We start from the raw sequence: 27,807 nt of genomic DNA on the forward strand, positions 1-27,807 counted from the left end.
GTAGCATTAGGCCCACGCGGTTACAAGTTCCTCTAAATTGCTAGCAGTTACCCACTTAGACTGCTGATTAAAAAAGAAAACAGGGAGAAGAGTAAGCCGAAAATAGTTTGCTATTTATTTTTTGTAATAACTCTCCCTGGCGAGGAGTTCTATTAGTTTACTCAATTCCAAGTTCTTTATTTCTCACTTTTCTTTTGAAAATGAAATTTATTTATTGTTCTTAGATGTCCTTTTAGTCATTAGAGTTACATGAGATAATCCCAGTTGATATTAAATAGCGAAAGCTCAACGAGTGTTTAAAGGATTATTGAATTACTTGCAAGTCCAATGCCATCAACATTCGCCTACAAAATCTGACAAGAAAAAGTCAAAAGCTATTGCAGGATCCAGTAATTTGCCGCAATCGGATTCAATCGGATTAATGTACATGATACGACTGGAAGTTGAAACATTTTTTCTTGCAATCTCTATTGCATCAATCAAAGGCATAGCTTCAAAATCTAAAACCATAAACTTAAGGTCAAGGTCTTCATGGATGCATCCTCAACAACTGCATTAACTAATACAAGAGAAGAGAAGAATACAAAAGGAGATTAAAAACCATACAATTAATTCCATACATTCACATTTATTAGCTTTAGGCATGTCCACACTCTTCAAGAGTCTATAGTTCGAGACTTTAGTGTGTCGCTTGATAAGGGTAAGCAACATCACACTAGGTGCGGCATATTATATTAAAATGATTAATTACAAAGAAGTTGAATCCAGCATGTTACAAAAGCTTTTGCAAAACATGACAACTGCTTTTATGAGGAGTCAGGTCAAGATACTACAAATCGAAAACTTTACCATCAAAAATGGAGTAAAGAACTGCTCTATGCGGAGGAGTTGGGAACAGGTCAACATACTACATGTCCTTTCATATTTGTTTTGGTCTGTTTTGATTCTACAAATGAAAGCATCTCAATCCAGATACAATTGCCACTCTCCCAAATTAAGCAAGATGTGATGTACAATCTCTCAATAATCTGCAACAGGTGAATTTTAACCACAGTCAATGTATAATGAAGTAGATCCGTCCAAAATTACCAAACACAATAGAAGATTCTTCAAGTTCATTTTAATTCAAGAGAGAAAGAAAGTACGGATACGAACTATGGAGAGAGTTTTTAACTCAAAAGTTATAATCCTTAAAAAACATGAAATTCTTATTTCTCTTTATAAATGGAGATATGATGTGTTGGAAGTACATTTTAGCAACCTTAATTACATATGAAACTAAATAAAACAAAAAGTATCCATATATTCATTTCAAGCTCAGGATATGCCACACATTCCGAATTATATCAAATACTAAGAGGAAAAACAAAGCTTACTGGTATCTATCACATAGCCGCTGAGAGAAAGAGGCTGCCTGCAAAACTATTCTCACTCTTTATGCTCAATGAAGTCCTGAAGAGCAATCATTTTGATAGAATTGGACTTCAAACTCTTTATTGCTTCAGCAGTTGCTATAGCTCCGTTAACCGTTGTGACAATAGGAACCTTGTAATCCAAAGCCATCCTTCTAAGAGCTAAACCATCTATCCGATCAAGTGCATCACCAGAACTCGTTATCACCATCAGCTGAATGTCTCCATTGGCAATCATGTCACCAGCATGAGGCCTACCTTCATGCATCTTCAGCACTCTCTCAGCTGGGATATTAGCTGATTCAAGAGCATGAGCCGTTCCAGAAGTAGCAACAATCTTAAAACCTGCCTCGACGAAGGTCTTTGCAATCTTCTCAAGGTGAGGTTTCGTTAAATCATTTAAGCTAATGAACACAATACCAGAAGTTGGTAACTTCTGGCCGGCAGCAATTTGAGCCTTAGCAAATGCAGTATTATACAGAGAGTCAATACCCATGACCTCACCAGTACTTCGCATCTCAGGACTTAGAAGCACATCACAGCCTGCAAATTTTGAAAAGGGAAGAACAGCTTCCTTGACGGACACATATTTAGGAATGACCTCTTTTGTGAACTGTATATCATAGAGAGACTTTCCAGACATGACAAGGGAAGCATATTTAGCCAATGGGTGGCCTATTGCTTTTGATACAAATGGGACAGTGCGAGAAGCACGAGGGTTGGCCTCAAGCAAAAATACCTCCTCTGAATTATTAATTGCATACTGACAGTTCATGAGCCCACAGACATTCAGTCGTTTCGCCAATTTTTCAGTCCATGACCTGATTGTCTCCAAGCAAGAAGATGGAACAGTTCTTGTGGGAATAGAGCAGGCAGAGTCACCGGAATGTACCCCAGCCTGTTCAATGTGCTCCATTATCCCACCAATGACCACATTGCCATGTGAGTCAGCCAGTGCATCAACATCAATCTCAATGGCATCAGATAAATACTTGTCAACTAATACAGGGCGTTCTGGATCCACCTCAACAGCAGTTTCAAGATAAGTCACAAGTTTATCATCACTATAAACAATCTCCATTGCTCGACCTCCCAGAACATAGGAAGGGCGAACAACAACTGGGTATCCAATCTCTTCCGCAATGGCGAGTGCATCTTTTTCACTCCTGGCAATTCCTCCTTTTGGCTGTTCAATCTTTAATTCATTGAGCATCACATTGAACCTTTCTCTGTCCTCAGCAGCATCTATGGAATCAGGGGATGTTCCCCAAATGCGAACATGACCAAGCCCACTGGCACATGCTGGCTTGTGTTCATCCAGGTATTGTTGTATGGGGAGAGACAATTTCAATGGTGTTTGACCTCCAAATTGCACAATAATACCATCAGGCCTTTCCAAGTCAATAATGTTCAAAACATCTTCAACAGTTAAGGGTTCAAAGTATAGACGATCACTGGTGTCATAATCTGTAGAGACTGTCTCAGGATTTGAATTCACCATGATTGTCTCATATCCTGCATCCTGCAAATATAGAGAGAGACAGAGAACAGGAAGATTAATCCTTTTAAAAGCATATGCCAAACCGAAAGCCAGGACACATACCAAGCCAATAGACAGTTGTCATCATGATATTGAAAGTGTTTTCATAAATAATTAATGTTTTCATATCGTTACTAATTAGGTCATACAATTTTTCTTTTTTTCTTCTTTTTTATTTACATTTAGGGTATTTATTTAATATCTTTTATGTAATTTTTTATACATAAATTATTTTTTATTAATGAAATATTTTTAAAAAATAAAAAATGTAGTACGTGCTCAATGTGTAGAGTTTATAATCTAGGTTTTAAGCCTTTTGCTATCTAACAAAAATATACTTGGGAAATAAAAATAAGTCACTGCAAAAAAAAAAAAAAAGACAGTTCACTACAAAAAGATTGATTGAAGGAATTTTTATTTTTACCAACAGATTTCAGAATATTGACGAATTTCGTCCCTTAATAAAAACTTTCAAGTTAACAGTTTCACTTTCAGAGAGAAAAAAATGAAGCAAGCAAAGACATAAAGAAGAGTTATGTATTCTCTTTTTAATTGGTTTCAGAGACGCAAATTTGCAACCAATAAAGCAGGAATATTCAGATCTGTGGAATTTAATCAACATAAAATAGAAGAAAACACACCTGAAGAGAAAAGGATGCATGACAACAGCAATAGTCGAACTCAATCCCTTGGCCAATTCTATTTGGTCCACCACCCAAAATTAAAACCTTCTTTCTTTTAGTGGGAGCTGATTCACACTCAAAATCATAAGAGGAATACATATAAGGAGTATTAGCTTCAAATTCTGCAGCACAAGTATCAACTCGCTTATATGCTGGAGTAACACCCAGAGACAGTCGCCTGAACCGAACTTCCTTCTCAGCAGATTTAGTTGCAAATGCTATCTGTTTATCACTAAACCCTCTTTTCTTAACCTCGTAGAAATCAACATTTGTCAAATCAGACAAATTGTGGGACATCAAGAAACTTTCCACATCAACTAGCTCCTTGAGCTGAGCGAGAAACCATTTGTCAATATAACTCAGCTCGAAAATTTCATCAATGCTCATGCCTTTTTTCATTGCAGCATATATGGCATGGATGCGTTCAGGGTTAGGAACTCGAAGACTATACTTCAATCGTTCCCAGTCATAGTCCAACTCTTTCACTTTTGAACAACCCCATCCAGGGTATCCGTGTTCCAGTGAGCGGACAGCTTTTTGAAAGGACTCTTGGAAGGTTCTACCTACAGCCATTGCCTCACCAACAGACTTCATCTGCGTTGTCAATATTGGCTTTGAACCAGGGAACTTTTCGAAAGCAAACCGAGGAATCTGAAATATAAATAACCGTGGCAGAAAAGTACATATGAGATTAAGAAACAAGTTTGAATAAAAATTATCGAACATACAACAAAACAGATATTATCAATGATTCATCAAGATAATACTGAAATTTGATACCCTAGCATAAATGTTGGTTTATCAGATTACAGCTCTGTGACTGGCTGATGCAAACAAAACTTCAAGATAAACTACAAGGCAGGAAGATTCAGAACTTAAAATACACTATATCAACAACCGAGACTTTTTCTACAAGCATATAAAGGATGCAATAATGCTGCCGAAGAAACTAATAAAATAGAAGCCCTCGACATAAATAGAATTTACATTAGTTCTGCTGTAAATGTTCAACAACCAAACTACATTCAAAAGTGAAAATGCATGATGAAATTATCAACAAGTCACTAACCTTTGTAACCACATAATCTATGGAGGGCTCAAAACTAGCCGGTGTCTTTTTTGTTATATCATTTGGGATTTGATCCAGTGAATAGCCTACAGACAACTTTGCTGCCATTTTTGCTATCGGAAATCCGGTAGCCTTTGACGCCAAGGCCGAGGACCTTGAGACTCTCGGATTCATCTCGATCACCATCACCTCACCATTCACAGGGTTGACAGCAAACTGCACATTGGATCCCCCACATTCCACCCCAATCTCTCTAATTATAGCAATGGAGTAATCTCGAAGGCGCTGATACTCCTTATCAGTAAGGGTCTGTGCAGGTGCAACAGTGATTGAGTCACCGGTATGAACTCCCATGGGATCAATATTCTCAATGGAACATATAATAACCACATTGTCAGCCAAGTCCCTCATAACCTCAAGCTCATACTCCTTCCACCCCAACAAGGACTTCTCAATCAAAACCTGACTAGTCAAACTAGCAGCAATCCCAGCCTTGCAAATCTCCTCAAACTCTTCCCTATTGTATGCAATCCCACCACCCGTTCCACCTAACGTAAAAGCAGGCCTAATGATCAACGGAAACTCGCCAATCTCATTGGCAATTTCCATACACTCCCTAATTGTGGTTCCTATCCCGGAAGGCGGGGTCTTAATCCCTATGTTCTTCATAGCCTGCTTAAACAAATCCCTATCCTCAGCCTTCTTAATAGCCTCCAGCTTTGCCCCAATCAATTCCACACCGTATTTCTCCAAGGCGCCGCTCTCAGAGAGCGCCACAGCGAGGTTGAGGGCGGTTTGGCCACCCATGGTGGGAAGCAGAGCGTCGGGGCGCTCAGCTTCGAGAACCTGCTCAACCAATTCAGGGGTCATAGGGGTAACATAGGTCCTATCAGCCATATCAGGATCAGTCATTATAGTAGCAGGGTTCGAGTTTATTAGAATAACTTCATACCCTTCTTCTTTGAGAGCCTTGCATGCTTGCGTTCCACTGTAATCGAACTCACACGCTTGACCAATCACGATTGGTCCAGCTCCAAGGATCAGGATCTTCTTTATGTCTGTCCGTTTTCCAACCTTTGTCGCGGTGTCAGCAGCGGGAACGGGAGCAGCAACAGCTGCTGCGGCGGCAGTAGAGGACACATGGCGGTGTTCGTTAGAACAGAAAATGGAGTTCCTTTTACCATAGGTTGTAGGAAGGGGGGAGAAGCGGGTTCGGAAGGTTGTTTTCGGTGCAAAAAGTTTAAAGTGAGAAGAAGTGGAGGAGGAGAAGGAAGGGGAATGGGAGAGGCAGGTGAGAGGGAGTTTGTCGAGGTGGGTAATACAGTGTCCCATTCCCATTACGGTTCCGACGGAGGAAGGAGCGGAGAGAGAAAGAGGGTTTAGGGTTTTGGAGAGAGTGAACTGAAGTGTGTGGAGTGCTCAAATTGAAATGATGATGCCAACTTTTTTTTTTCTTTCTTTCTTCTTTTTAGTGGGTTCTGTCTTTGTCTCTTTGATGGTGCTCCGTCGCCGTCAAGAATTGATTCTGGAACAGCTAGCTACAAATTTGTGGGTACTTGGTACCTGTCCATTAATATAAAAATTATATTATAATTATAAGTATAACTTGAATAATTGAGGATAGCTTTTAAACTCCTAAACATATATTATTAAGCATATTTATAAAATATAGACTATTATAGTATTATGTATTTTAATATATTGTGTGTCATTTTAAAAAAAGTTAATATTTTTAGTAGAAAAATAGAAAAATAATTATATTAATTAAATTACAACACAAAAACAAATATGATTCGTATACCAAACATTTTTGACATCTATATAAAAATACAATTGTTATTAATTAATTATATATTTAAATTTTTTAATTAACAAAAATAATAAATCCGTATATAATTGTTAAGAAAATACCAATGTCAAAACAGTATTTATTAAAAAAAGATGTACACAGTTAGAATAAAAAAAATTAATCACTTAATAGTTAATACATTTCTTTTAGATATTTATTATTAATAAATTCGTAAATATATTTTATCTTTCATTGTAGTATGTTCTCTTCCACCGAAATTTTAAATAAAATAAAAAAATGTTTGAATTATTATCTACCATGATAACAGTTAAGACTGTGTTTTATTTATTTATCTAAAAATAAAAAGACAAAAGTACTCCCTACAAAATTAGTCATAATAATACACCACCATCATCAAGTACACAAATCTTAAAATTAAAAAAAAAAAAAAATTAATTATATGTGAGATCAAATATATTTTTTCATTCTATAAAAAAGATCATTATTAATAACAACAAATAATAATTATAAGAAAAATAGTGAATTAGTGAAAAGCAAAGAATTTTGATATGATCCAATCTTCACATGTTCCTACTTTCTCGGATCTCTCTGGCTATTTGATAGAATTCACAAAAAAAAAAAAAAACCATATACTCAAAATTACATAAGAGACTAATGATATACTTAAATTTAAAGCTTTTATAACAAAAAAAAATATCATATTAGCCATTTTATGTATCATTTTACTCTAATCATTAAATTTTTACAACTATTATACAGAAAATCATCAAATCATATTCACAGGCACCTGAACTTTCCTAGTTTCAACTTTCAAGATACAATATCAAAATAAATTGAAAAAATAAAATAAATGCAACTATTTTCTTAATTGAAACAAAACAACTACCAAGTACAGTAGAAATTCAAAATCTATGCATAGGCAACACAGATGAAATACATTATAAGATTCATTGAAGTTTATAAAAATGAAACTGATTTTAAACTAATCAAACATTTAAAAGAGAACACTAAAAAATTCTCTTCCCTAATATAATGTCAATAAATCAATGAAAATATTTGCCATACCCTGAGTTGTGAGGTGTCTATTGAGCATACTGTTAATATTTACTTCTATAGCCTCCACCCATTATGCTAATGAGCAAAAGCCTTCCATCAAAGTTTAAACTGTCCAGGTTTTGCTGAAGGTATAATCCCACAATTTGATCTATATGACATCAAAACCTACAGCAATACAAGCAGTAGCAACTGATATAGAAGCTTCAGCTATTGCACAAATCAATTACAAAAGTAGAGAATGATATACCTTTCTCTCCTGTTTCTTCCTTCACTCATGCAATGGAGTCTCTATCGTATAATTGATGACAACATCAGCTCCAAGATCCTTACAGGCAGATAGTTTTTCTCTCCCTGGCTGAAATTCAATTTAGGATTTAGACAAAAATCTGTTCATGCTAACTATATTGTTTGTTCCAATCTGGTCAATTCTATCTTCTTGGAATGCAAACCAACTGGAGTTTGTGAACAGATTACTGTCCAAAAGAAAAAGTATTATGTTCACTTAAAAATTTTGCATCATAGTGACAAAGGTAGCTTCACAAAAGAAAACTGATGCATTTATAAATATGAAAAAGAAAGCCATTAGATCACGTTTCAGATTGAGCAACAACAATGTGTTTTCTTTCGTCAAACTTTATCAATTTTAATTTTAGAATTACACACATGCAAAGATAGAACTAAGCATAGAACTTAATTAAACTACATTGCAGCAATATCATTTATCAGAACAGCATAGAACGCTTTACTTACAATATACTCATTTAAAAATGCTTATTAAATTAAATTCAATAAAGGACCTTAAGAATACCAATATTGTTGCCTATTAAAATGCTCTACTTACAATGATAATTATGCAAAAATGGAATAAATCAAGCTGCTTCTATTTAACCTCAAACATGCATCTAGCCATTACTTGTTAGTTACAAAGCTTCTATTTTATTTGCAGTTGCCATTTTCATATATAACCACAACAAAGTACTAACTTGAACACAATAAAATGGACAATTATGATCACATTTTGACATCATCTATGCATATATCTTGAGACAAATTAAACCAACTTTTCTATCACCACCGTCATTGTAATTTAAAATGATGGACAACTTAGAAAAATGAAATGCAAAAGAATTGAAAATCAACAAAGAGAATTTTGTATGTACTGTATCAAATAACCCTCTAAAATCAGCATTAATCCATTTAATGATTAAAATCTATCAGCATTAATCCATTTAATGATTAAAATCTATCAGCATTAATCCATTTAATGATTAAAATCTTATACTATGCCAGATCACCATACAATGCTTCCGCAAATTGTGCCTGGCTATGATGTCTTTGAAACTGCCATAATATAAAGCAATTCATTATTGACCAAGGTTTAGAAAACCGGACCGATCATCAAACCGTTCTAGTTATTGGTTTATTAGTTTATTGGTTCAACCGGTTCAACCGGAAAAACCGTTTTATAATAAACACCTGATTCTATAAAAATTCAATGAATAAAGCAACTAGTTCTAAACACTCTTCTACTGCATTTTTTTACTTCAAAAGGAGATCATAAACAACTAGTTCAATGAATAAACAAACTACAATGATATGCAATGCCAAAAATAGGCCAATGATAAAATAATAAAGGGTTTTTCTCTTCAATTCTATGTTCAAGCTTGTAGCATACCAGAATCAACAGAATAATACCATTAAAATAGTCTTCCTTCTTAATTCTTATATACCTCAAAGAATTTCCTACAAAATGAAAATTGAACACAACACACAGCTTTAAAACAAAAACAAAACAACACTCAGAAATTAATCACCTCTTCTAAACACAGCCTTAAAACAAAACAGAACAACATTCAGAGTATGAGCATTAATCACAAAAAATTGATTTCTGAAACAACAAGAACAGCAGAACAACATTCAGAGTTTGAGCATTGATCACAAAATATTGATTTATGAAACAAAACAAAAACAGAAGAACAACATTCAGAGTTTGAGCATTGATAACAAAAAATTGATTTCTGAAACAAAACAAACACTGCAAAACCAACAGAACAGCATTTAGAGTTTGAGCATTGATCACAAAAAATTAATTTCTGAAACAAAACAAACAATCAACAAAACAATGAAAACAGAATTTTTTTTCCTTCAGAAGAAGAAAACAATGAAAACATGAAGCATATAATAAATCAATGATCACCAATATCCAGCAAGAATCTCAAAGACAACAATAAATACACAACAACAATTTAGCAAATAAACAAGAACAAGACCTAAATAGAAAATCCAACAAATTAAATCACAGAAACCTAACAATTTAGCAAATTAAAACAACAGCAGCCCAACAATTTAGCAAATTATCAACTTAACAAGTTCAAGAACAGAAAATCACAACAACAAAAAAATAAAATAAAAATAACAGAAGAACAACAGAACAACAACACAAGAACAATTAGCAAATTAACAAGTTCACACTACCAGTTAAAATTTACCAGAAGAACACTAATGCAAGTGGAATCATCATGCTAATATGTTTTCTACAAAGATGCTATTTGTGCAGCTAAAATTTCCTAATTACTAAGATCCAATTATTCTAATTTCACATGCAATCAACTTACTAAGTTTCTAAAAGCTAGAAATGATATAAACCAACACGAAATATGGTTAAAGCATTTCATCAAACATGTTGAGTGCGGTAAACTTGAAACTAAATAAGAGAATTCAAAGCTTAGTATCAATGTGATAGAGAAGAGAACATAACTATTGTATACTTTAATTCAGTCTATAAAAAAATCCAAACCACTGCTAAATCAAATAGTTACTTATTGTAATAGAAATAAGAAGTTGCAGAGTTTGAAGCAGAGTATTGGTGTTGTGTGAGTGTATTGTCTGGTGGTGGGTTTAGGAAACTCACGGCGGCGACAAAAGAGAGCAGTTCGACGGCTAGGTGGAGCGCGCGGGTTGGTCGCAGAGTTTGAAGCAGGGCAACGTGGCTTCCAGACGAACGCGAACCCGAACGGTGAACGGCGAGTGAACGCGAACGGTGAACCCCGAGCAAACTTGAACGGCGAAGAACGCGAACGAAGACGACGGCTGAACGAAGACGCGAACGTTAACGGCAACCAACGGCGGCGGAAGCGAGGCTGAGCAGACAAAGACGACGGACGCCGAGCTCGAGGAAGCAGCTGCGATCGGTGACAGCGAACGGGGGTTGAAGACTTGGAGCACGAGGGAAGCTAGATAGACGGACGGACGGCGGCAGTATGCCACTCCTTATGGCGGCGGTGGTGTAGGCTTACAGTGCGGGTTTTTTGGCTGAGTTTCTGTGAATGAAAGAAAGGGAGGGAGAAAGGGACAAAGAAACGAAGGAGCTTCAGAACCAACAACCAAGAGTAAGCAAATTTGGCAACGACGCCGTTTCTTTTAAACCGGTCGATTCCCTGTCCGGTTCAACCGGCCGGTTCGACGGTTCTCCTCTGACTTTTAGAGAAATGGTTTTAGGAGGCAAACGGACCGTAACTGTTGCTGATTCACGGTTACACCGGTCGAACTGACCAGTCTTTTCAGAACATTGTTATTGATCACTATCTCTGCATATTTTCTTTGATGGTAAGAAATTATGTAAAAAAAATTATGCCGACAATCATATAAGAAATTATGATTTTAGTAGCAAATATATTCTAGAGCAAAAATATTAAATTAGAGTAAAAAGAAATCAGGTATATTTTTGTAAGAAATCATGTATATTTTCTTTGTATCCTAGTTTGCCTTCTTATCTTACATAGATTTTGAGAGTGAAAAGAAAACAAATAAATAAATAAGTAATAAAAAGAGAGCACAATCTAAAAAAAAGCCAAATCAAGCATTGGGCAAAGGTTAACAATAGTGAAAGATAACAATATCATACTCACACATGACCTCAATCCAAAATTCACAAAAACATATTTACATCAAAATGGAGCAGTTTGCAACAAAAACTTAATCCCACGAAAGAGCAGTAAAATTTGAAATGAAAAATTTTTAACTTATAAAACAAAGATAGAAAGAAAGGATATATGGTATAGTTAAAACACCATGTTTTATTTTCAAGTTTACTAGGTCAAGCAAAAGCAATTAGATTCCTAAAAGCTGCAGTTCTCAAAATTTGTTTCTCCTCTGTTTGTAATAAAAAAGTCAAATGAAAATCTTTAATTTAAAAGGGATAACTTTCTTTTGAAGTAATACGGTCATTATGAACTCATATAATGATTCTTCTTCACACAAACAAAAGCATACTGCATAAGTACATATGAAAGAACCTATTTTCTTAGCACCTTAAGTAATTATTTATTATTAAGAGTACACTAAATCAATTGGATTTTTTTTTTCTTAAATATCATTTGCCAATAAAAATAGTAATTCTACTAACCACTGAGCTATTGTGAGTCTAATCCAATGCACAATATTGTTCTGTGAATCAATAACAATGTAAATAATGAGGGATACCGGATATGCTTAGAATTTGAAAAGCACAAAAACAATATAAATAATCTAATGAGGGATATCCTTGGAATTTGGAAAGCAAAAATTGTCTACATAGATGATAGGGTACTGTAGATATCTCAATTTTTTTTATTCTTCTTAGTTTTTCATATAATTGAGTCCTCACATATGAGTATAAAAGACAAAAAATTTACAAAATAAAGGATAATTTAGTAATAGTTTCAAAAAGATACAAACCACCTGATCAGCAATCAAAAGATTTATTAATACTGCACTCATAAGAAACTAAAACTCGACATTAAGTAATGAAAGAAAACAATATATTAGATAAGTTCTCTATTATTTATGCAATCTAATAATTCAATGGGCACATGTTTATAGATGCACTTTTAAATGCAGATCAGGAAAATGTCTATTCAACCACTAGTTTAAATGATTTCTAACGAACATGAGCATAAATATAGTAACACACCATGCCTTCTTCTGTATTAAACCTGCAACCTAAGTTATTTAAATGTTGAAATTTGTATATACTAGATAAAATTAATTAAGCATATGCTATAGCCAATTGGTACAAACTTCAGTTGTAGCATTTGAAAGAAATTTAGAATTGTTTTCAAGCTCAAAATTTATATCTTCCACTGGCATGCCGGAACGCCTGGTGAAACCATCGCACCTTTCTCCGGCGCGAACCCTAACGGCATTTTCTATAATTTTATTTAAAAAAATAATAAAATTTTACTTTTAAAAATAGAAAAATTACTTCTGCAAAAAATATGGATGGTATATGAATCTCAGAGTTCTCCATCCTCTTGACCGGTGTCGTGAACTTGTTGTCAACTGCTCTTTCTTGATTGACGGCAGCAACACCCTAACCCCTGCCATTGTTCTTTCTCTTTAAAGCGGCATCAACAGCCACCGTCACCTCTAACTTATTGTTATCCATCTCTGCTACTCGTCGAAAACAGATTCAAAACCTCTGCCGTGTCTTCTTTGTTTTTCGCCAGACACTCTCCTAACCACAGCATTGATTACCGCCATTCTCTATCTTTTCTGTCAGTTATTGCTTTCATCACCGACGAGCTCCCTCTTTTTCCTTGCCGGTAATATCTCTGTATTTTGAATCAATCATATTGATAAAGAACAAAAAGAAGAGAAGAGAGAGATAGAGAAAGTCCAGAATAGAATTGAATTATAAAACCTTTTTTTAGTAAGCTCTGATTTGGAATGTTTGAATTATAAAATCCTTTTTCATGTTTGAATTCATATCCCAACAGAGAGAACCCGCCCAAAGTCAAGTTCTTCTTCTTGTCATATATATGCTTTGAAGTTTCTATTTTATCTTTACTTTTTTGGATGCCACTTATCGTATAGTTAAATAATTAAACTTCGCACTTGTCAATGTAATCTTATTATATATGAAAAAGTAGGAGGAGACAATTTTAGTATACAATATGTATAATAGAATTAAAAAAATTAAAATTAAAATTAAAAATTAGATCATTAATTATTTAATTTTAAATTTTAAATTTCAAAAATTAAGATTAACATTTAAACTCACTTACAGTATGAACAGTTATTCTTAATTTCACCATAACTTCCAATACACGTCTAAAATTTGCCGTCATCTTCTCTGGTCCTCACATCACGCTGCTGCACTCTCCACCGGTCATACCGACGCCACCGCAGCCTCCCATCGACACCGCCTTCACATCCGCCAGTCAAGCCGACGCGCCTCGTCCTCTGCCGCTGTTTTCGTGCCCTCTCCCAACAGCCATCATCGCGGACGGCAAGTCCTACCTCCCCGTCGCGTGTCTGTTGCTCGTCTCTCTCACTTGTGCCGTTGCAGTCCCTAGCCGACCGTGCCGCCGACATCGCCACAGACTCCCACACTGCCATGGGTTCCGCATATGCTGCCAAAAGCTCAACGATGCCGCTTTTTAAATTAATCGTGTGAGTATGGTATATGTAACGCACGCGTTACATTTTTTCATTTTTTGTTTCTCTAGTTTTATGATTAGATCAAATCATAAGACTCATGTGTTAAATTATTAGATGATCATAGTTGCTTTTTCTATTTATTTATCTCCTTCTTCTTCTATTTTAATGGTCAATTTAGGGTGATCATTTTAGTAGGTATGCGGATGGTTATTTTAATTTTTATGCAGATGATTATTTTGATTGGATTGGATTTAGTAATATATAATTAAAATATTATTTTTATTTTTAAGTGGATGGTTATTTTTACTATAGAGATATAGAGAGTTAAGCCACTGAAATAAAATATATATAAAATATAAATACATACTAAAATAATAAAATATAATTATAATTTTATATAAATTTTAAAATATCATCTAAATTAATAATATTACATTAATTATAATATTATAATTTTATCTAAATACAAATTCAAAAATCAAATAACAAAAAAATAATTAATTAAGACACATGAACTAAAATAAAAATAATAATTAAATTAAAATCAAGAATAACAAATCTACACAAGAATAATTTTATCAAATTAACAAATTATTAAAATATAAAAAACAACACAATTTAACAATCATAAAGTCAAGAACAACACCACAATACGAATTTATTAAGTTAATAATCAAAACAAGTTAATAAAAAAAATATAAATCACCATAAGAAAGAGCAAATATAGATTAAAAATAAAACAAAAATTGTAACAGTAACAGAAGAGGGAGAAAAGAAATTACCTTAGACTTTGATGAAAATAAAAAGAGAAGGGAGAGAGAGTTGGAAGTTGGAACCAAGATTTTAAAAATTAAATCCATCATTGAATCACTTTTAGTTATTAGTTTATAAATTTATTGGTTTAATTGATTTAACTGTGGTTCAGTTGAAATAATTATTTTATAATAAAATAATAAATAAAATATAATAAATACATTAAAATATAATTATAATCTAATATAAATTTTAAAATATGATATAAATTAAAAATATTATATTAATTATAATATTATAATTTCATCTACATACAAATTTACAATAATTAAAATTACAATTATACAAATTAACAATCACAAAATAAAAAAATAATACTACAACAACAGTAATTTATCAAATTAACAAATTCAAAAACATGAACTTATTTTAAAATAATTATTTAAATTAATAATTAAACAAAAATATAACAATAACCTAACAATTCCAGAATATCTCAACAACAATTTATCAAACTACTAAATTAACAAGATTAAAAATATAAAATTAGATCAAAATTATTCAAATTAATAATTAGATAAAAATACAATAACATAATAATCACAGAATCAAAGAGCGGTATCTCAACAATAATTTATCAAATTACCAAATTAACAATTTTAATAATATAAACTCATATCAATACCATGACAACAATTAAAATAGCTAAAAAAAAAAAAACAACAACAAAAATAATATCACAGCAATCCAATAATTCCAAAAAAAAAAGTATAAATAGATAATAAAACGAATAAATAATGTGAACAATAGAATAAAAAAAATTAAAATTATAAATTAAATCATTAATTAGCTATTTTAAATTTTAAATTTTAAAATTTAATAAATAAGAATTAACAGTCACACCCAATTTAAATTTAACCTCCTTTCTTTATTTGTCATTTTCGGTCTGCATAGACACTCCAAACGCCACTTTACTTCTCTTTCTCCGATCTGACGCCACCCAGCCTCCAGCTAACCCCTTCCCCCAAACATCTTTGTGAACGTCCGATCGCTCCATGAGTCATCTTTCGCGCTGTCTATCCGCATGCCAACCGTGCACTCCCGCAGTCCCGTCTTTACTGTTGCAGCTCGCTGCTCACCACTACCGTTGATAACAACGACAACCACTTCGACGTTAACGCATTGTTCAAAGCAATGCAGAATTTTCATTCCGTTCTCGTCTCCCACAGCTTTGACCGCAAGATTTTATGACGGTTCTCGTTTTTTTCTTCCCTTCTTCCTCCACCATCTTCGCCATGAATCTTACAACACCGCACAGTATGGATCTAAAGGGCTACGTCTACAGCAACATGCTGGACGTGCAGTGAGAAGATATGCAGCAAAAATTTTATATATGTACGTGGATGTTATTTTTTCATGCAAATGAGATGTTTATTCTTAATGTAAATGGAGTGTTTGTTCTTTATATAAATGAGATGTTTCTTTTTAATGTAAATGGGATGTTTGTTCTTCATATGCAAACGGAATGTTTATTTTTAATTCAGTACCCGGGATTTGGATTAGAAAAAAGTGTAATTAGAGTAAACAAGAATAGAATAATTAAAATTTTTAATAGTAGAGTTAAAAAGAATTTTTTAAACTTAGATTTAGGATAGCTTTTATTTTTTAATCCTAAGTGGGCTAAAAAATCAGCTCATGTTCGTTGTTCAAATTTTTCTTTGTCTATCAAGCGACACCCATCTCAAAAACAACCATAAGTACACACAAAAAATTACAACATACCCAAACAGAATTCATATTTAAGTTATTTTGCTCAATTTTCAAAACAATCGTACAGAGGGGAGTCTGTGAAACATATCACTCTTTTATGGATTTATATGAATAATTAAAGTACTTCTACTAATTCAATCTACAAACAAGGCTGTCAATTCATAATCTCATTCTCAGTAATTTACAAAATGATGAAATGATTACTCCCCTCAAAGCAGAAATCTAACACATCATCCATAATAAACCCAATTACACAATGAAACCAGATAAAAGTTACAATCTTTATGCTTTGTAGTTTAACTAAGAAACGATATTGATTATGAGAGCTAGAGATGAAAGGCGCTAGGTTGTGTCTTTGTCATCCTTGCTTGACCGTAGGGCTCATCATTGTCCATCCGGCGGTTGTTGCGGTAGGCGGCGTAAGCGACGACATAGAGGATGACAAGGATGATCATGACAACAATGTTGATGACAGAGACCTTCCTCCAGCTCTTCTTGAGGCTGGCGAGGACGCCGGCCTTGCAAGAGTCGCACGAGTAGCAGAGCATCTGCTGGTCATTGCTCCACCGGCTGCAATCAGGGTCAGTTCCAACCAGGCCTCCGCCTTGGTTCCACACTGTCTCGTTCTGGTACACATACCCACACTCTGTTGGCGGCTTGCAACAACCAGACTACAACCACATCAACAAATTGAGTATCAAGAAAAAGGCTAAATTCAACTGTAATGTTACATATGACTTTATCAATAAGCTAAAAAATTATTCAAATATTGCTACATAGAATAGCTACTTTTCAAGCAATACAGTGCGATATTCCACAAATTTTGTTCAATCACGTAAATAGGTATTATCATTTGTTATCAGCAACGTGGCCAGTGAGTCATGCTAGGAGGCCCCCAATAATCATGTCACACTCATACCAAATAAACCCGCATTATGCAATATTAATCATGGTCTTTAAGAAATTAAATATCTTTCTATCATACCCTATGTGTCTGATTGTCTGTCACGATATCATTCTTGTTAGGTGATATTTCAACATATGTGATCGTGACTTCACCAACGACATGGATGAATGATATCCTACTGCTTTTATACTGATCTATGGTACAACCTTAGCTGCTTACTTAAGCTTTTTAATCTCTATAAATTAAATAATGTTTACTGTATATATGTTGCTACATCCTAATATCCTATATATGCGTGAGCTTATTAATGTTTTATTTCATTATTATTATTATTATTATTATTATTTTAAGGAAAAAGTGTACTTGCTATTCGAACATGGGTAGCATGCACGTGATTGGTGGAGTGACACAATTTTCGGTGGTTTATGAATAGTCAAAGCCCCCAGCATGGCCCACGTGCCAGAGGGTTATCTTATTAGTTATTACACTAGCACCGTCCAGATCTACCCATCCAATGAAGTGCATGCACAAGTAACTCTTTCTATTTCTCTACCCTACACCCATGCTTCATTTATAATCACCAACCCTAAACTTTATGGGAACCATAAATCAATAAGAAATTAGATAAGGCTATTTGTTACATAAAATATTAAGAGGAGTGTTAGGGACAGCAACTTTTGTAATTTGCAGCCATTAAATAGCTATCAATAATAATTTTAATGGTATGAAATTGGTGTAAAATTTTATTCAATAGCTCACTTTTCTTTGTTAGTTACATGCTGGCCAGAATTTGAAAAAATTAATGACCCTAGACTTTTTTTATTAACAAATTATTTTGAAAAACACTCATACAACACACTAACTTAAGAAAAAGAATATAAGAGTTAAATATAAAATAAATAAAAAAGTGCACCTGAATGGGAGAAAGTTTTCTTTGGTAGAACATATCAGCAGTTTCAGGAACGGCAGAAAGCTTAGCACAGACCTTAGAATCCCTAATACAAGAACTTATCTTGGGCCAATATGAGTCACTGGCGACCCGCTCCTCCAACCAGCCCGAGTAGTCCGACAGGTAGTAATCCAAGTAGGCCCGGTTCGGCACCACCTGGCCCGACCCTTTTTCGGTGACTACGTAGGCAAACACTATGAAGCCTATGAGGACCGCGATGACGATGAACATGACCACCAGGTAGAGTCTCATTAGGAAGGTGTTGCGGTAACACGCGCCGGCGAAACCCGCCAAGGACACCACCATGATGGTGATCCCGATGATGATCAATGGCCACTGCAGGAACCTCATGCAGTCGGTGTTGTTGGCCCTGCTGCTCAGCCATATTCCGCCGCCTAGGATCGGAACTGAGACCAGGAACGTTAAGAAGTTCAGTACTCCAATCAAGTGGTTGCTGGTCCTCATGTTTCGGGTGATCAAGAATTGTGGAGAAAGAGTGGTGTACTGTGTCGTATTTATTGCAACACTATGGTCTATGGTGTGACTAATATATTAGATTATATTAATATAAAACGACAAGTCCCGCTGCATTATTATTTATTAAGGACAGGTGTGCACTAGATTCTGTTCATATTCATTAATCCAACAAAATTACTCCAATAACCTCATCATCCTTGTTATAAAATAATTAAATAAATAAGGAAGATGTAAATATAAGATAGAAAAATATAAATATAGAACTCTAGGAATAATGTTTACTAATATAATTATTTTGATATAATAGAAGTAACTTTTAGGGTAAAAAACTATAATAAGCCAATGCCAGGCTAAAATTACGTAAATAAGCCAAAACTAAAATCGTTTCAGTAATGAGCCAAACCACATATTTATATAATTCGAACCAGAGTGGTTCAAACTCTATTCATGAATAATTCGAACCAATGCAGTTCGAATTACAAAGGGGAGCTGGTTCAAATAAATCGAACAAGGTTGGTTCAATTTAGTAATGCTAGTAATTCGAACCTAGCTGGTTCGAATTATAGAGAGAGAGAGGCTGAATCAAGTAATTCGAACCAAGTTGGTTCGAATTACACAAACCCAAATTCGAACCAGGCTGGTTCGATTTAGTGGTAGACAGAGCAGTATATATATGGTTGTAAACGTGAGTTGCTCTCATTAGAGGGTGTAAGATGGCTAGTGAGGAGAGTTTTGTGGTTTTGGTTCACCACAGAGGATCCATTAAGAAGAAAACTCGCTCCGGTGTGAAGTTCACAGATAAGGATCCTCTCTGTATTGTCGTGAACCCAACGACGAGCTATGATGACCTTGTTAGATCTGTGCTGATGAAACTTGGTCTGGAAGGTGCGAAGCGGGTTAAGAAGTTTTTCTATCGCATTCCAATCACGGTCTTGCAGGATACCGTGAAGTATGATTGTTTCACGATTGGTAGTGATGAGGACCTGCAAGTCATGTTTCTATATCGGAGGCAGTTTCCCGAGGTGAGGACACCAGAGTTGTTGGCAAAGCTGGTTGATGTGGTATCCAGCTCAGGGGGTTCGAACCGGAATACCACCACTGTAACCGCGGCAGCCGGTTCCAGTTCCAGGCTTGCCGTTGCTTCTTCGTCCGTCCCTGTGTACGAGCCAGCGGTCCAACCTGTCGCCTCCCCGTCTTTTGCTGTTGATCTCAATGACGGAGTAGGCGACGTGGTAGGATCAGTTGATATTCTGCCGAACGCTTTACAGGGCGTTCCACCGGTTGGCGTCGGAGACGGATTGTTGGGTGATGTAGAGGAGGACGACGTCGAGCCGGATATGATTGAGGATGACAGCGGCGACGAGGTTGGAGCGACTGAGCCTGCATTGGCGTTCAGTGGTTCTAGTTCTGGCACACAGGAGTATCCACCACATTTTTCCTCTTTGGACCTGGATGCCATGAGGCAGGAGGGTGTTTCAGGACACTCTGTTGGATTCGGAGCTAGAGATGCGGAAGGGACTGCTGGTCTGACAGAGTTCCAGGTTGGTCAGCAATTTCAGGATAAAGATGAGGCCCTGTTAAGTGTGAAGACTTACAGCATCCGGCGAGGGGTACAGTACAAGGTAGTGGAGTCTGATCATCGCCGTTATGTGGGCAAGTGTTCTGAGTTTGGGAATGGGTGCACATGGTTGATTCGACTGAGTCTGCGGCAGTGCAAGGGCATTTGGGAGGTCAAACGGTACAATGGACCTCACACTTGTCTTGCGACCTCCATCTCAAGTGACCACAGGAGCTTGGATTATCATGTGATTTCGTTGTTCATTATGCCAATGGTTAGGGCTGATGCATCAGTCAGCATCAAGGTGCTCCTAAATGCCACGGCAGCACACTTCGGGTTTAGGCCGACTTATAGGAGGGTCTGGATGGCGAAGCAGAAGGCTATTGCCCTCATATACGGTGACTGGGATGAGTCATACAACGAGCTCCCCAGGTGGGTGTTGGGAGTCCAGTTGACGATGCCCGGTACTGTTGCAATACTACGGACGAGCCCCGTTCGAGTTAGTGGACAAGTAGACGAGTCTCAAGCTTTTTTCCACAGACTTTTCTGGACGTTTCCACCGCTCATCGAGGCATTTCACCATTGCAAGTCCCTAGTTAGTATTGACGGCACCCATCTGTATGGGAAGTATGGGGGTACTTTGCTCATCGCGATTGCACAGGACGGGAACTCCAACATTCTACCTGTTGCATTCGCACTAGTAGAGGGTGAGAATGCAGAGTCTTGGTCATTCTTTCTCTCCCACCTTCGACAGCACGTGACACCGTGCAGGCCTAAACCGAGGAAATCGCCAGAAGATCCATGACTGAAGTAGCTGAAGTGGGCCTGCTAGTTTGACGACATGTCTGTTCGCCACTCGGCACATGCACCGGTACAACCATGCCAGTGCTGCAGAACCCCAGCTGTAGGTACCCATCTCCTCCAGCCTAGCTACGTACGGAAGCCATCTGATGTGAATGCGGTTGCCGGACTTGTCCGCAAACAGCTGCGTGCCCAACAACATCATGATGTACGCACGTGCATATCGGCGCACAGTCTCGTCATCGGCTCCCTCAGGGCACTCACCAAAAGTCTCCTGAAACTAGCTGCAGTTCACTGCGTACTTCTGAACCTGGCTAGGAGGAGGTATCACTCCAAGCATCTCCTGGAACCACTCCCATGCTGGACGCCCACCCTGGATGTATATATGGAACTCTGATAGGCAGTCGCTCACGTAACGCCCATCCACTGGCAAACCCAACTGGTATGCCACGTTCTGGAGTGTGATCGTGCACTCTCCGAACGGCATATGAAACGTGTGCGTTTCTGGATGCCATCGCTCGATGAATGCACTGACAAGGGCCTCGTCTAACTGGAACCATCTATCGTTCAGCCTTGCAAGATGGTATAGACCGGCCATCTGCAAGTACGGAATGTATCTGTCATCCAGTCGCATACCTTGCTGCCGCCGCATGCTCCTGATGCATCGCTGAGGCTGCACATGAAACCGCATAACCAACACGATAAATCATGAACAAAACATTATACTAAATAAAACCGCATAAAAATACATGAACAAGAACCACATGCAAAACAAACTCATAGACCGCACAACTAAACCGGTAACATAAAACAACTTAAGTAGAACCACTAACATAAAACAGCTTAACTAAAACCGTTAACATAAAACAGCTAGCATAAAACAACTAACACAAACCACTAACATAAAACAACTAACAGAAACCACTTACATAAAACAACTAACATAAACCACCAACATAAGAAACCAACATAAACCACTAACTTAAAAGAGCTAACATAAAACAACTAAAACAAACCACTAACATAAACCACCAAAATAAACCACCAACATAAACCACTAACATAAACCACTAACATAAACCACCAACATAAACCACTAACATAAACCACTAACATAAATCACTAACATAAACCACCTACATAAACCACCAACTAAACCACCATCTAACCCGCATGCAAAACCACTAAGTCACATATACCGCTACCACGAAGATTTTTCTGTACTAACCTCCTCGTTGATGACCCCGGCTATATGAGCAACTCCGTCCAAGCGATATAACCGTGCCAGATCGTCCCCCATCAGCAGAGTATTCCGTTCAGGTCTTCTTCGTACAGAATCTGGGTCGTTTTCTCTGGGATTTGGTGGGGTAGGGGAAGAGAAGAATAGTTCGAATGAGGCTGATTCGAACTCCTTATATAGCCGAATCACTTGTAATTCGAACCAGCTCGGTTCGAATTATGAAGGAGCCACGAGAAGTGTAATTCGAACCAGCTTGGTTCGAATTACATGGTTTGTTACAATAGGCATAATTCGAACTAGCCTGGTTTGAATTATGTGGAGCTTGAGTTCGAACCACCTTGGTTCGATTTACCTTCAACTTTTTCTTCTCTTAATTCGAACAATGTTGGTTCGATTTACTTAGGAATGTAGTTTGAACCAGGCTGGTTCGAATTACATAAAAATAGTCCTTGGTTCATTGCTGAAACGATTTTGATTTTGGCTTATTTACGTAACGCGAAACTACCCTTGGCTTATTACGGTTTTTTACCCTAACTTTTATATATATATATATATATATATTACTTAATATAAGTAGTATCCAATGTAAAGAAAGAGTATAAAAAAAGAGAGAAAATATTGTATTAATTGTTGTGTGTAAAATGCATTTGACGATGCTTGCTATTTATACATGTAAAGTGATTCCACTTTCAACTTTCATTTATTACTTTTTGTCTTTTAAATAGATTCATTCAGTCTTGAGAATGATATCCACCTAAGCTATGCGTGGTCATCCATCTTTATCACAACACTCCCCCTTGGATGACCATTTAAGATTATTGCCTCGTTAAAACTTTACTAAAAAAAAACCCAATAGGAAAAAACCTTAGTGAAGGAAAAAGAGTACAATATCCTTTAGTGATGGGGACTGACTCATTAAAAATCTTGTCAAGAAAAACCCATTGAGAAAAAAAATCTGACCAAGGAAAAAAGAGTACAGCCTCCCCCTCTTGCCAACATCATTTAATGTCTCGAAATCGGCGTATCCCAATCTCATGTACCAATCTTTCAAAGGAGGATTTTGGAAGTGACTTTGTAAATAAATCTGTCAGATTATCACTTGAGCGGATCTATTGGATATCAATTGTCCCTTGATTTTAAAGATCATGAGTGAAGAAAATTTTGGGAGAAATATGCTTTGTTCTATCACCTTTGATGTATCCGCCTTTAAGTTGAGCAATGCATGCTGTATTATCTTCAAATAAGACAGTTGGAGCTATCTTATGGTCATCAATCAGTCCACATGATGACAGAATATATTGGATCAAACTCCTGAGTCAAAAACACTTGTGACTAGCTTCATGAATCGCCAGTATTTCAACATGATTAAAGGAGGTTGCTGCTATCGTCTGTTTCGTGGACCTTCATGATATAGCTGTACTACCATATATGAACAAGTATCCTGTTTGAGATCTCCCTTTATGTGGATCAGACAAGTAGCCAGCATCTGCATAACCAACTAGTTGTGACTTGGATCCATAGGGATAAAACAATCCAATATCAACCGTTCCATGAAGATATCGAAAGATTTGCTTGATTCCACTCCAATGTCTTCTGGTTGGAGAGGAACTATACCTTGCTAGTAAGTTTACAGCAAATGATATATCGGGTCGTGTATTATTAGCAAGATACATTAGCGCTCTAATGGCACTAAGATATGGTACTTCTGGACCAAGGATATCTTCATTTTCTTCTTTAAGACAGAATTGATCTTTCTCCACATCCAAAGATCTTACGATCATTGGGGTACTCAAGGGATGTGACTTATCCATATAAAATCTTTTCAAGATCTTTTCTGTGTATGTTATTTGATGAATAAAGATCCCATTTTTTATATGCTCGATCTGCAGGCCGAGACAAAATTTAGTCCTTCCAAGATCTTTCATCTCAAACTCTTCTTTTAGAGTTTTTATAATTGTTGGAATCTTTTCAGGAGTCCTAATGATATTTAAATCATCAACGTACATAGCAATTATAATGAACCCAGATGCAGATTTCTTTATGAAGACACATGGACAGATATCATCATTCTTGAATCCGTTTTTGGCCAGATACTCAGTAAGACGATTATACCACATTCGTCCAGATTGCTTTAGACCGTATAAAGATCTTTGCAATTTAATTGAGTATAACCCTTGCGAATATTCATTGGATGGTTTAGATATCTTTAGTCCTTCAGGGACTTTCATATAGATATCCCGATCTAATGAGCCGTATAAATAGGCTGTTACCACATCCATTAAATGCATATGCAGTTTATGATATGCAGATAAACTGACCAAATAATGCAATGTTATCGCATCCACTACAGGGGAATACGTTTCTTCATAATCTATACCGGGCCTTTGTAAAAAACCTTGTGCCACAAGTCGGGCTTTATAGCGCATAACTTCATTTTTCTCATTTCATTTTCTCACAAATACCCTTCGGTATCCAACAGGTTTTACATCTTTTGGTGTACGGACTACAGGTCCAAAGACTTCACGTTTTGCAAGTGAGTCTAATTCAGCTTTCATGGCTTCTTCCCATTTTGGCCAATCATTTCTTTGTCGACATTCTTCGACTAATTTTGGCTCAAGATCCTTACTTTCATGCATGATATTTAATGCCACATTATATGCAAATATTTTATGACAATTGTCTTATTTCGGTCCCATTTCTCTCCTGTAAAGACATAATTTATCGAGATCTCCTGTAAAACAACTAAATAAATAAGGAAGATGTAAATATAAGATAGGAAAATATAAATATAAAACTCTAGTATTAATGTTCACCAATATAATTATTTTGATATAATAGAAGTAATTTATATATATATTACTTAATATAAGTAGTATCCAATGTAAAGAAAGAGTATAAAGAAAGAGAGAAAATATTGTATTAATTGTTGTGTGCAAAATGCATCTGACGACACTTGCTATTTATACATGTAAAGTGATTCCACTTTTAACCTTCATTTATTACTTTTTGTCTTGTAAAGAGATTCATTCCGTCTTGAGAATGATATCCACTTAAGCTATACATGGTCATCCATCTTTATCACAACAATCCTAACACTCATAAGTCATAACTCATAACCATCTTTCCTGCATAATTGTAAAACTCAGATACGAGCGAGCAGTTCGATCAGAAAATTAGTAAATTGAATTTTTAATTAGTTTGGTCCAGTTTAAAGATTATTTAATATTAAGAATCAATAATAACCGAATAAATTAGTAAAAATTAGTGAAAATTTGGTCCAACCAAATTGTTCAAGAAAAAATTCTAAAATTGATGAAAATGCAATTTGAATTTAAATCTTTTTTATATAACATATTTTTTGCCACTAAAATATATTATTTTTTGTTATTTTATATACTAATTATTGATAATTATATAGTAAAATCGCACAATAATTTTCTTAGATATTATTTTAATTTTATATTTATTTAGTCGTTTAAATTAATTATATTTTTTATTATTCATAATTATTAATATAAATATTATTAAATATATATAAATAAAAAATATCAAATATTTTTATTAATTATAATATAATTATTTTTTATAATTATATGATAATTGTTAATATCATTTTTCAATAAATACATATAGTATATAACATTATAATAAATATAAAAATATTTTAATATAAAAATAAAATTAAAAAATATTTATCATAAAAAAATACTAAAATTTTATATACTTATTTAATAATAACCGAATTATAACTTATTGAATATAATTTGTTGAAACTTAATTATTTTTAAATATTAGTGAAAATATGTATTTTAAATTTTAATTTTAGATTTTTGACTATTTTATATTTTTTATTTACATAGGACTGGTTCTACTAATTCATCCAATGATTCAATAAAGTATGTAAAAGTGATGATTTGTAAATATATGTGTCGTTTTAATTTATTTTTAATCTATATTTATATTCTAACATATATTTATACTGATAATTAATTTTAGTGACTAATTTTAATGTACACGTAATATGATATTTTTATCAATATAAAAAATATTTTACAAAAGTAGTTACATGCTCACCAACTTGTCATTGGTAACAAAGCTAGGATTTGTATATGTTGCTAGGATTCTCTCTTTCTCTCAGAAATGAATGCACAAATACACAAATTAAAAACATTTCAGGACTAAGTATTTGTCATCATAAAAAACAAACACACATTTATTATTCTGCATCTTTTCTGTGTTTTTTTTTTTTCAATTTTATATTCCTTTTTGTGCGAATGCATAGTAATGCAGTTACATGAAAATCTCATCAAAACAATGTAGGTCATTCTTTTGATTTCAAGATCAGCAAAAATAGTAATGCAATTAAATGCAAAATTTGATGCCAACTGAGACTGTCTAGGTGGAGGAGTTAATGTTAGAAGTTACAAAGATTTTGTTTTTCAATTTAAGACCTTCCAAAACAGAATACATTGACTTTTAGAGGGCAATAACCCTATCATATTTGTAGCTATCATCTTTAATTATGTCCCAAAAATCAAATATTCTATGACAATATTTCTTCATGAATAATTTGACTCTCACATGTAAGATTAGTATATTTATTCTGATCCTTCATGGATAAAAAACTATATGGCTAAATTCATGGTATGCATATTTTAATTTTGTTTTAAAATGAAAAAAAATACTCACTGTGTTCTCTGATGACATCACCACAACTTCACCTTCTAATTACATTTTTTATATCTTCATCACCTTGAGAAAACTGTTTAATAATGTGTCCAAAGACATTATAAAAGGCATTAGATGAGTATAGAAAAATATGAATAACTCCATCTGTTAAAAAGTGTTAAAAATATAGCAAGCAGTTGAAGGCAAAAATCCTAAAAACTTATCCTATTACACTGCTGACTGAAAAAGCTACCAGGCATTCATTTGCAGCAATGCTGCTTGTTAAAAACAAGTACATTCTACAATTTTTGAAACCAGTTTAATAGTCCTATTTGATTTGTTATGTCCAGTGAATTTGGTTAAGCATAAAACAAAGATTTGGGACAATGAAGAGAAATTTTTTTATTTTAAGGAAAAAGATGTTTATGCATGAATTAAATGTAGTACAATAAATAACATCAAGTATTAAATTCTTATGTTATTTTTATTTGTTATCTTATCTTTTTCTTCTAGAAAGAAAATTTGTTATGCTTTTTTTTTTAATGGAGAAGGTTCAATTTATATACTCACATTTTTTTTTTTTTTACCAAAGATAGGAGACTCGAACCCGCAATCTCTTAATTGAGTATGGGGAGACTATGTCATTTGAGCTATAACTCATTGGCTTATATACTCACATTTATATACAATTTAT

General features: G+C 34.9%; 2 protein-coding genes across 3 annotated transcripts; both read right to left on the minus strand.

Moving 5' to 3' along the window:
- Nucleotides 1–593: 593 nt before the first annotated feature.
- On the minus strand, nt 594–10,965 carry LOC148570996 (carbamoyl phosphate synthase arginine-specific large chain, chloroplastic-like). Of its 2 annotated transcripts, none has more exons than XM_088510189.1 (7): nt 10,482–10,965; nt 7,818–7,925; nt 7,580–7,735; nt 4,705–6,267; nt 3,594–4,286; nt 1,377–2,934; nt 594–1,028 (listed from the first exon to the last, which is right to left on the minus strand). In XM_088510189.1, the coding sequence occupies exons 4-6, from the start codon at nt 6,040–6,042 to the stop codon at nt 1,429–1,431; spliced, it is 3,537 nt and encodes a 1,178-aa protein (XP_088366315.1). In that variant the 5' UTR covers nt 6,043–6,267; nt 7,580–7,735; nt 7,818–7,925; nt 10,482–10,965; the 3' UTR covers nt 594–1,028; nt 1,377–1,428. The 2 variants fall into 2 exon arrangements, with proteins under 2 accessions (XP_088366315.1, XP_088366316.1); XM_088510190.1 differs by having other exon boundaries at nt 7,818–8,043; nt 10,482–10,931.
- Nucleotides 10,966–16,615: 5,650 nt separating this feature from the next.
- LOC148570997 (tetraspanin-3-like) lies at nt 16,616–18,906 on the minus strand. Its single transcript, XM_088506555.1, has 2 exons — nt 18,334–18,906; nt 16,616–17,184 (listed from the first exon to the last, which is right to left on the minus strand). Exons 1-2 carry the CDS (start codon nt 18,832–18,834, stop codon nt 16,840–16,842), a joined length of 846 nt encoding a protein of 281 aa, XP_088362681.1. The 5' UTR covers nt 18,835–18,906; the 3' UTR covers nt 16,616–16,839.
- Between the last annotated feature and the right edge of the window lie 8,901 nt (nt 18,907–27,807).

This window comes from Arachis ipaensis, chromosome B3 (assembly GCF_059453495.1).
Source record: "Arachis ipaensis isolate K30076 ecotype BB chromosome B3, ASM5945349v1, whole genome shotgun sequence".
Lineage (NCBI taxonomy): Eukaryota > Viridiplantae > Streptophyta > Magnoliopsida > Fabales > Fabaceae > Arachis > Arachis ipaensis.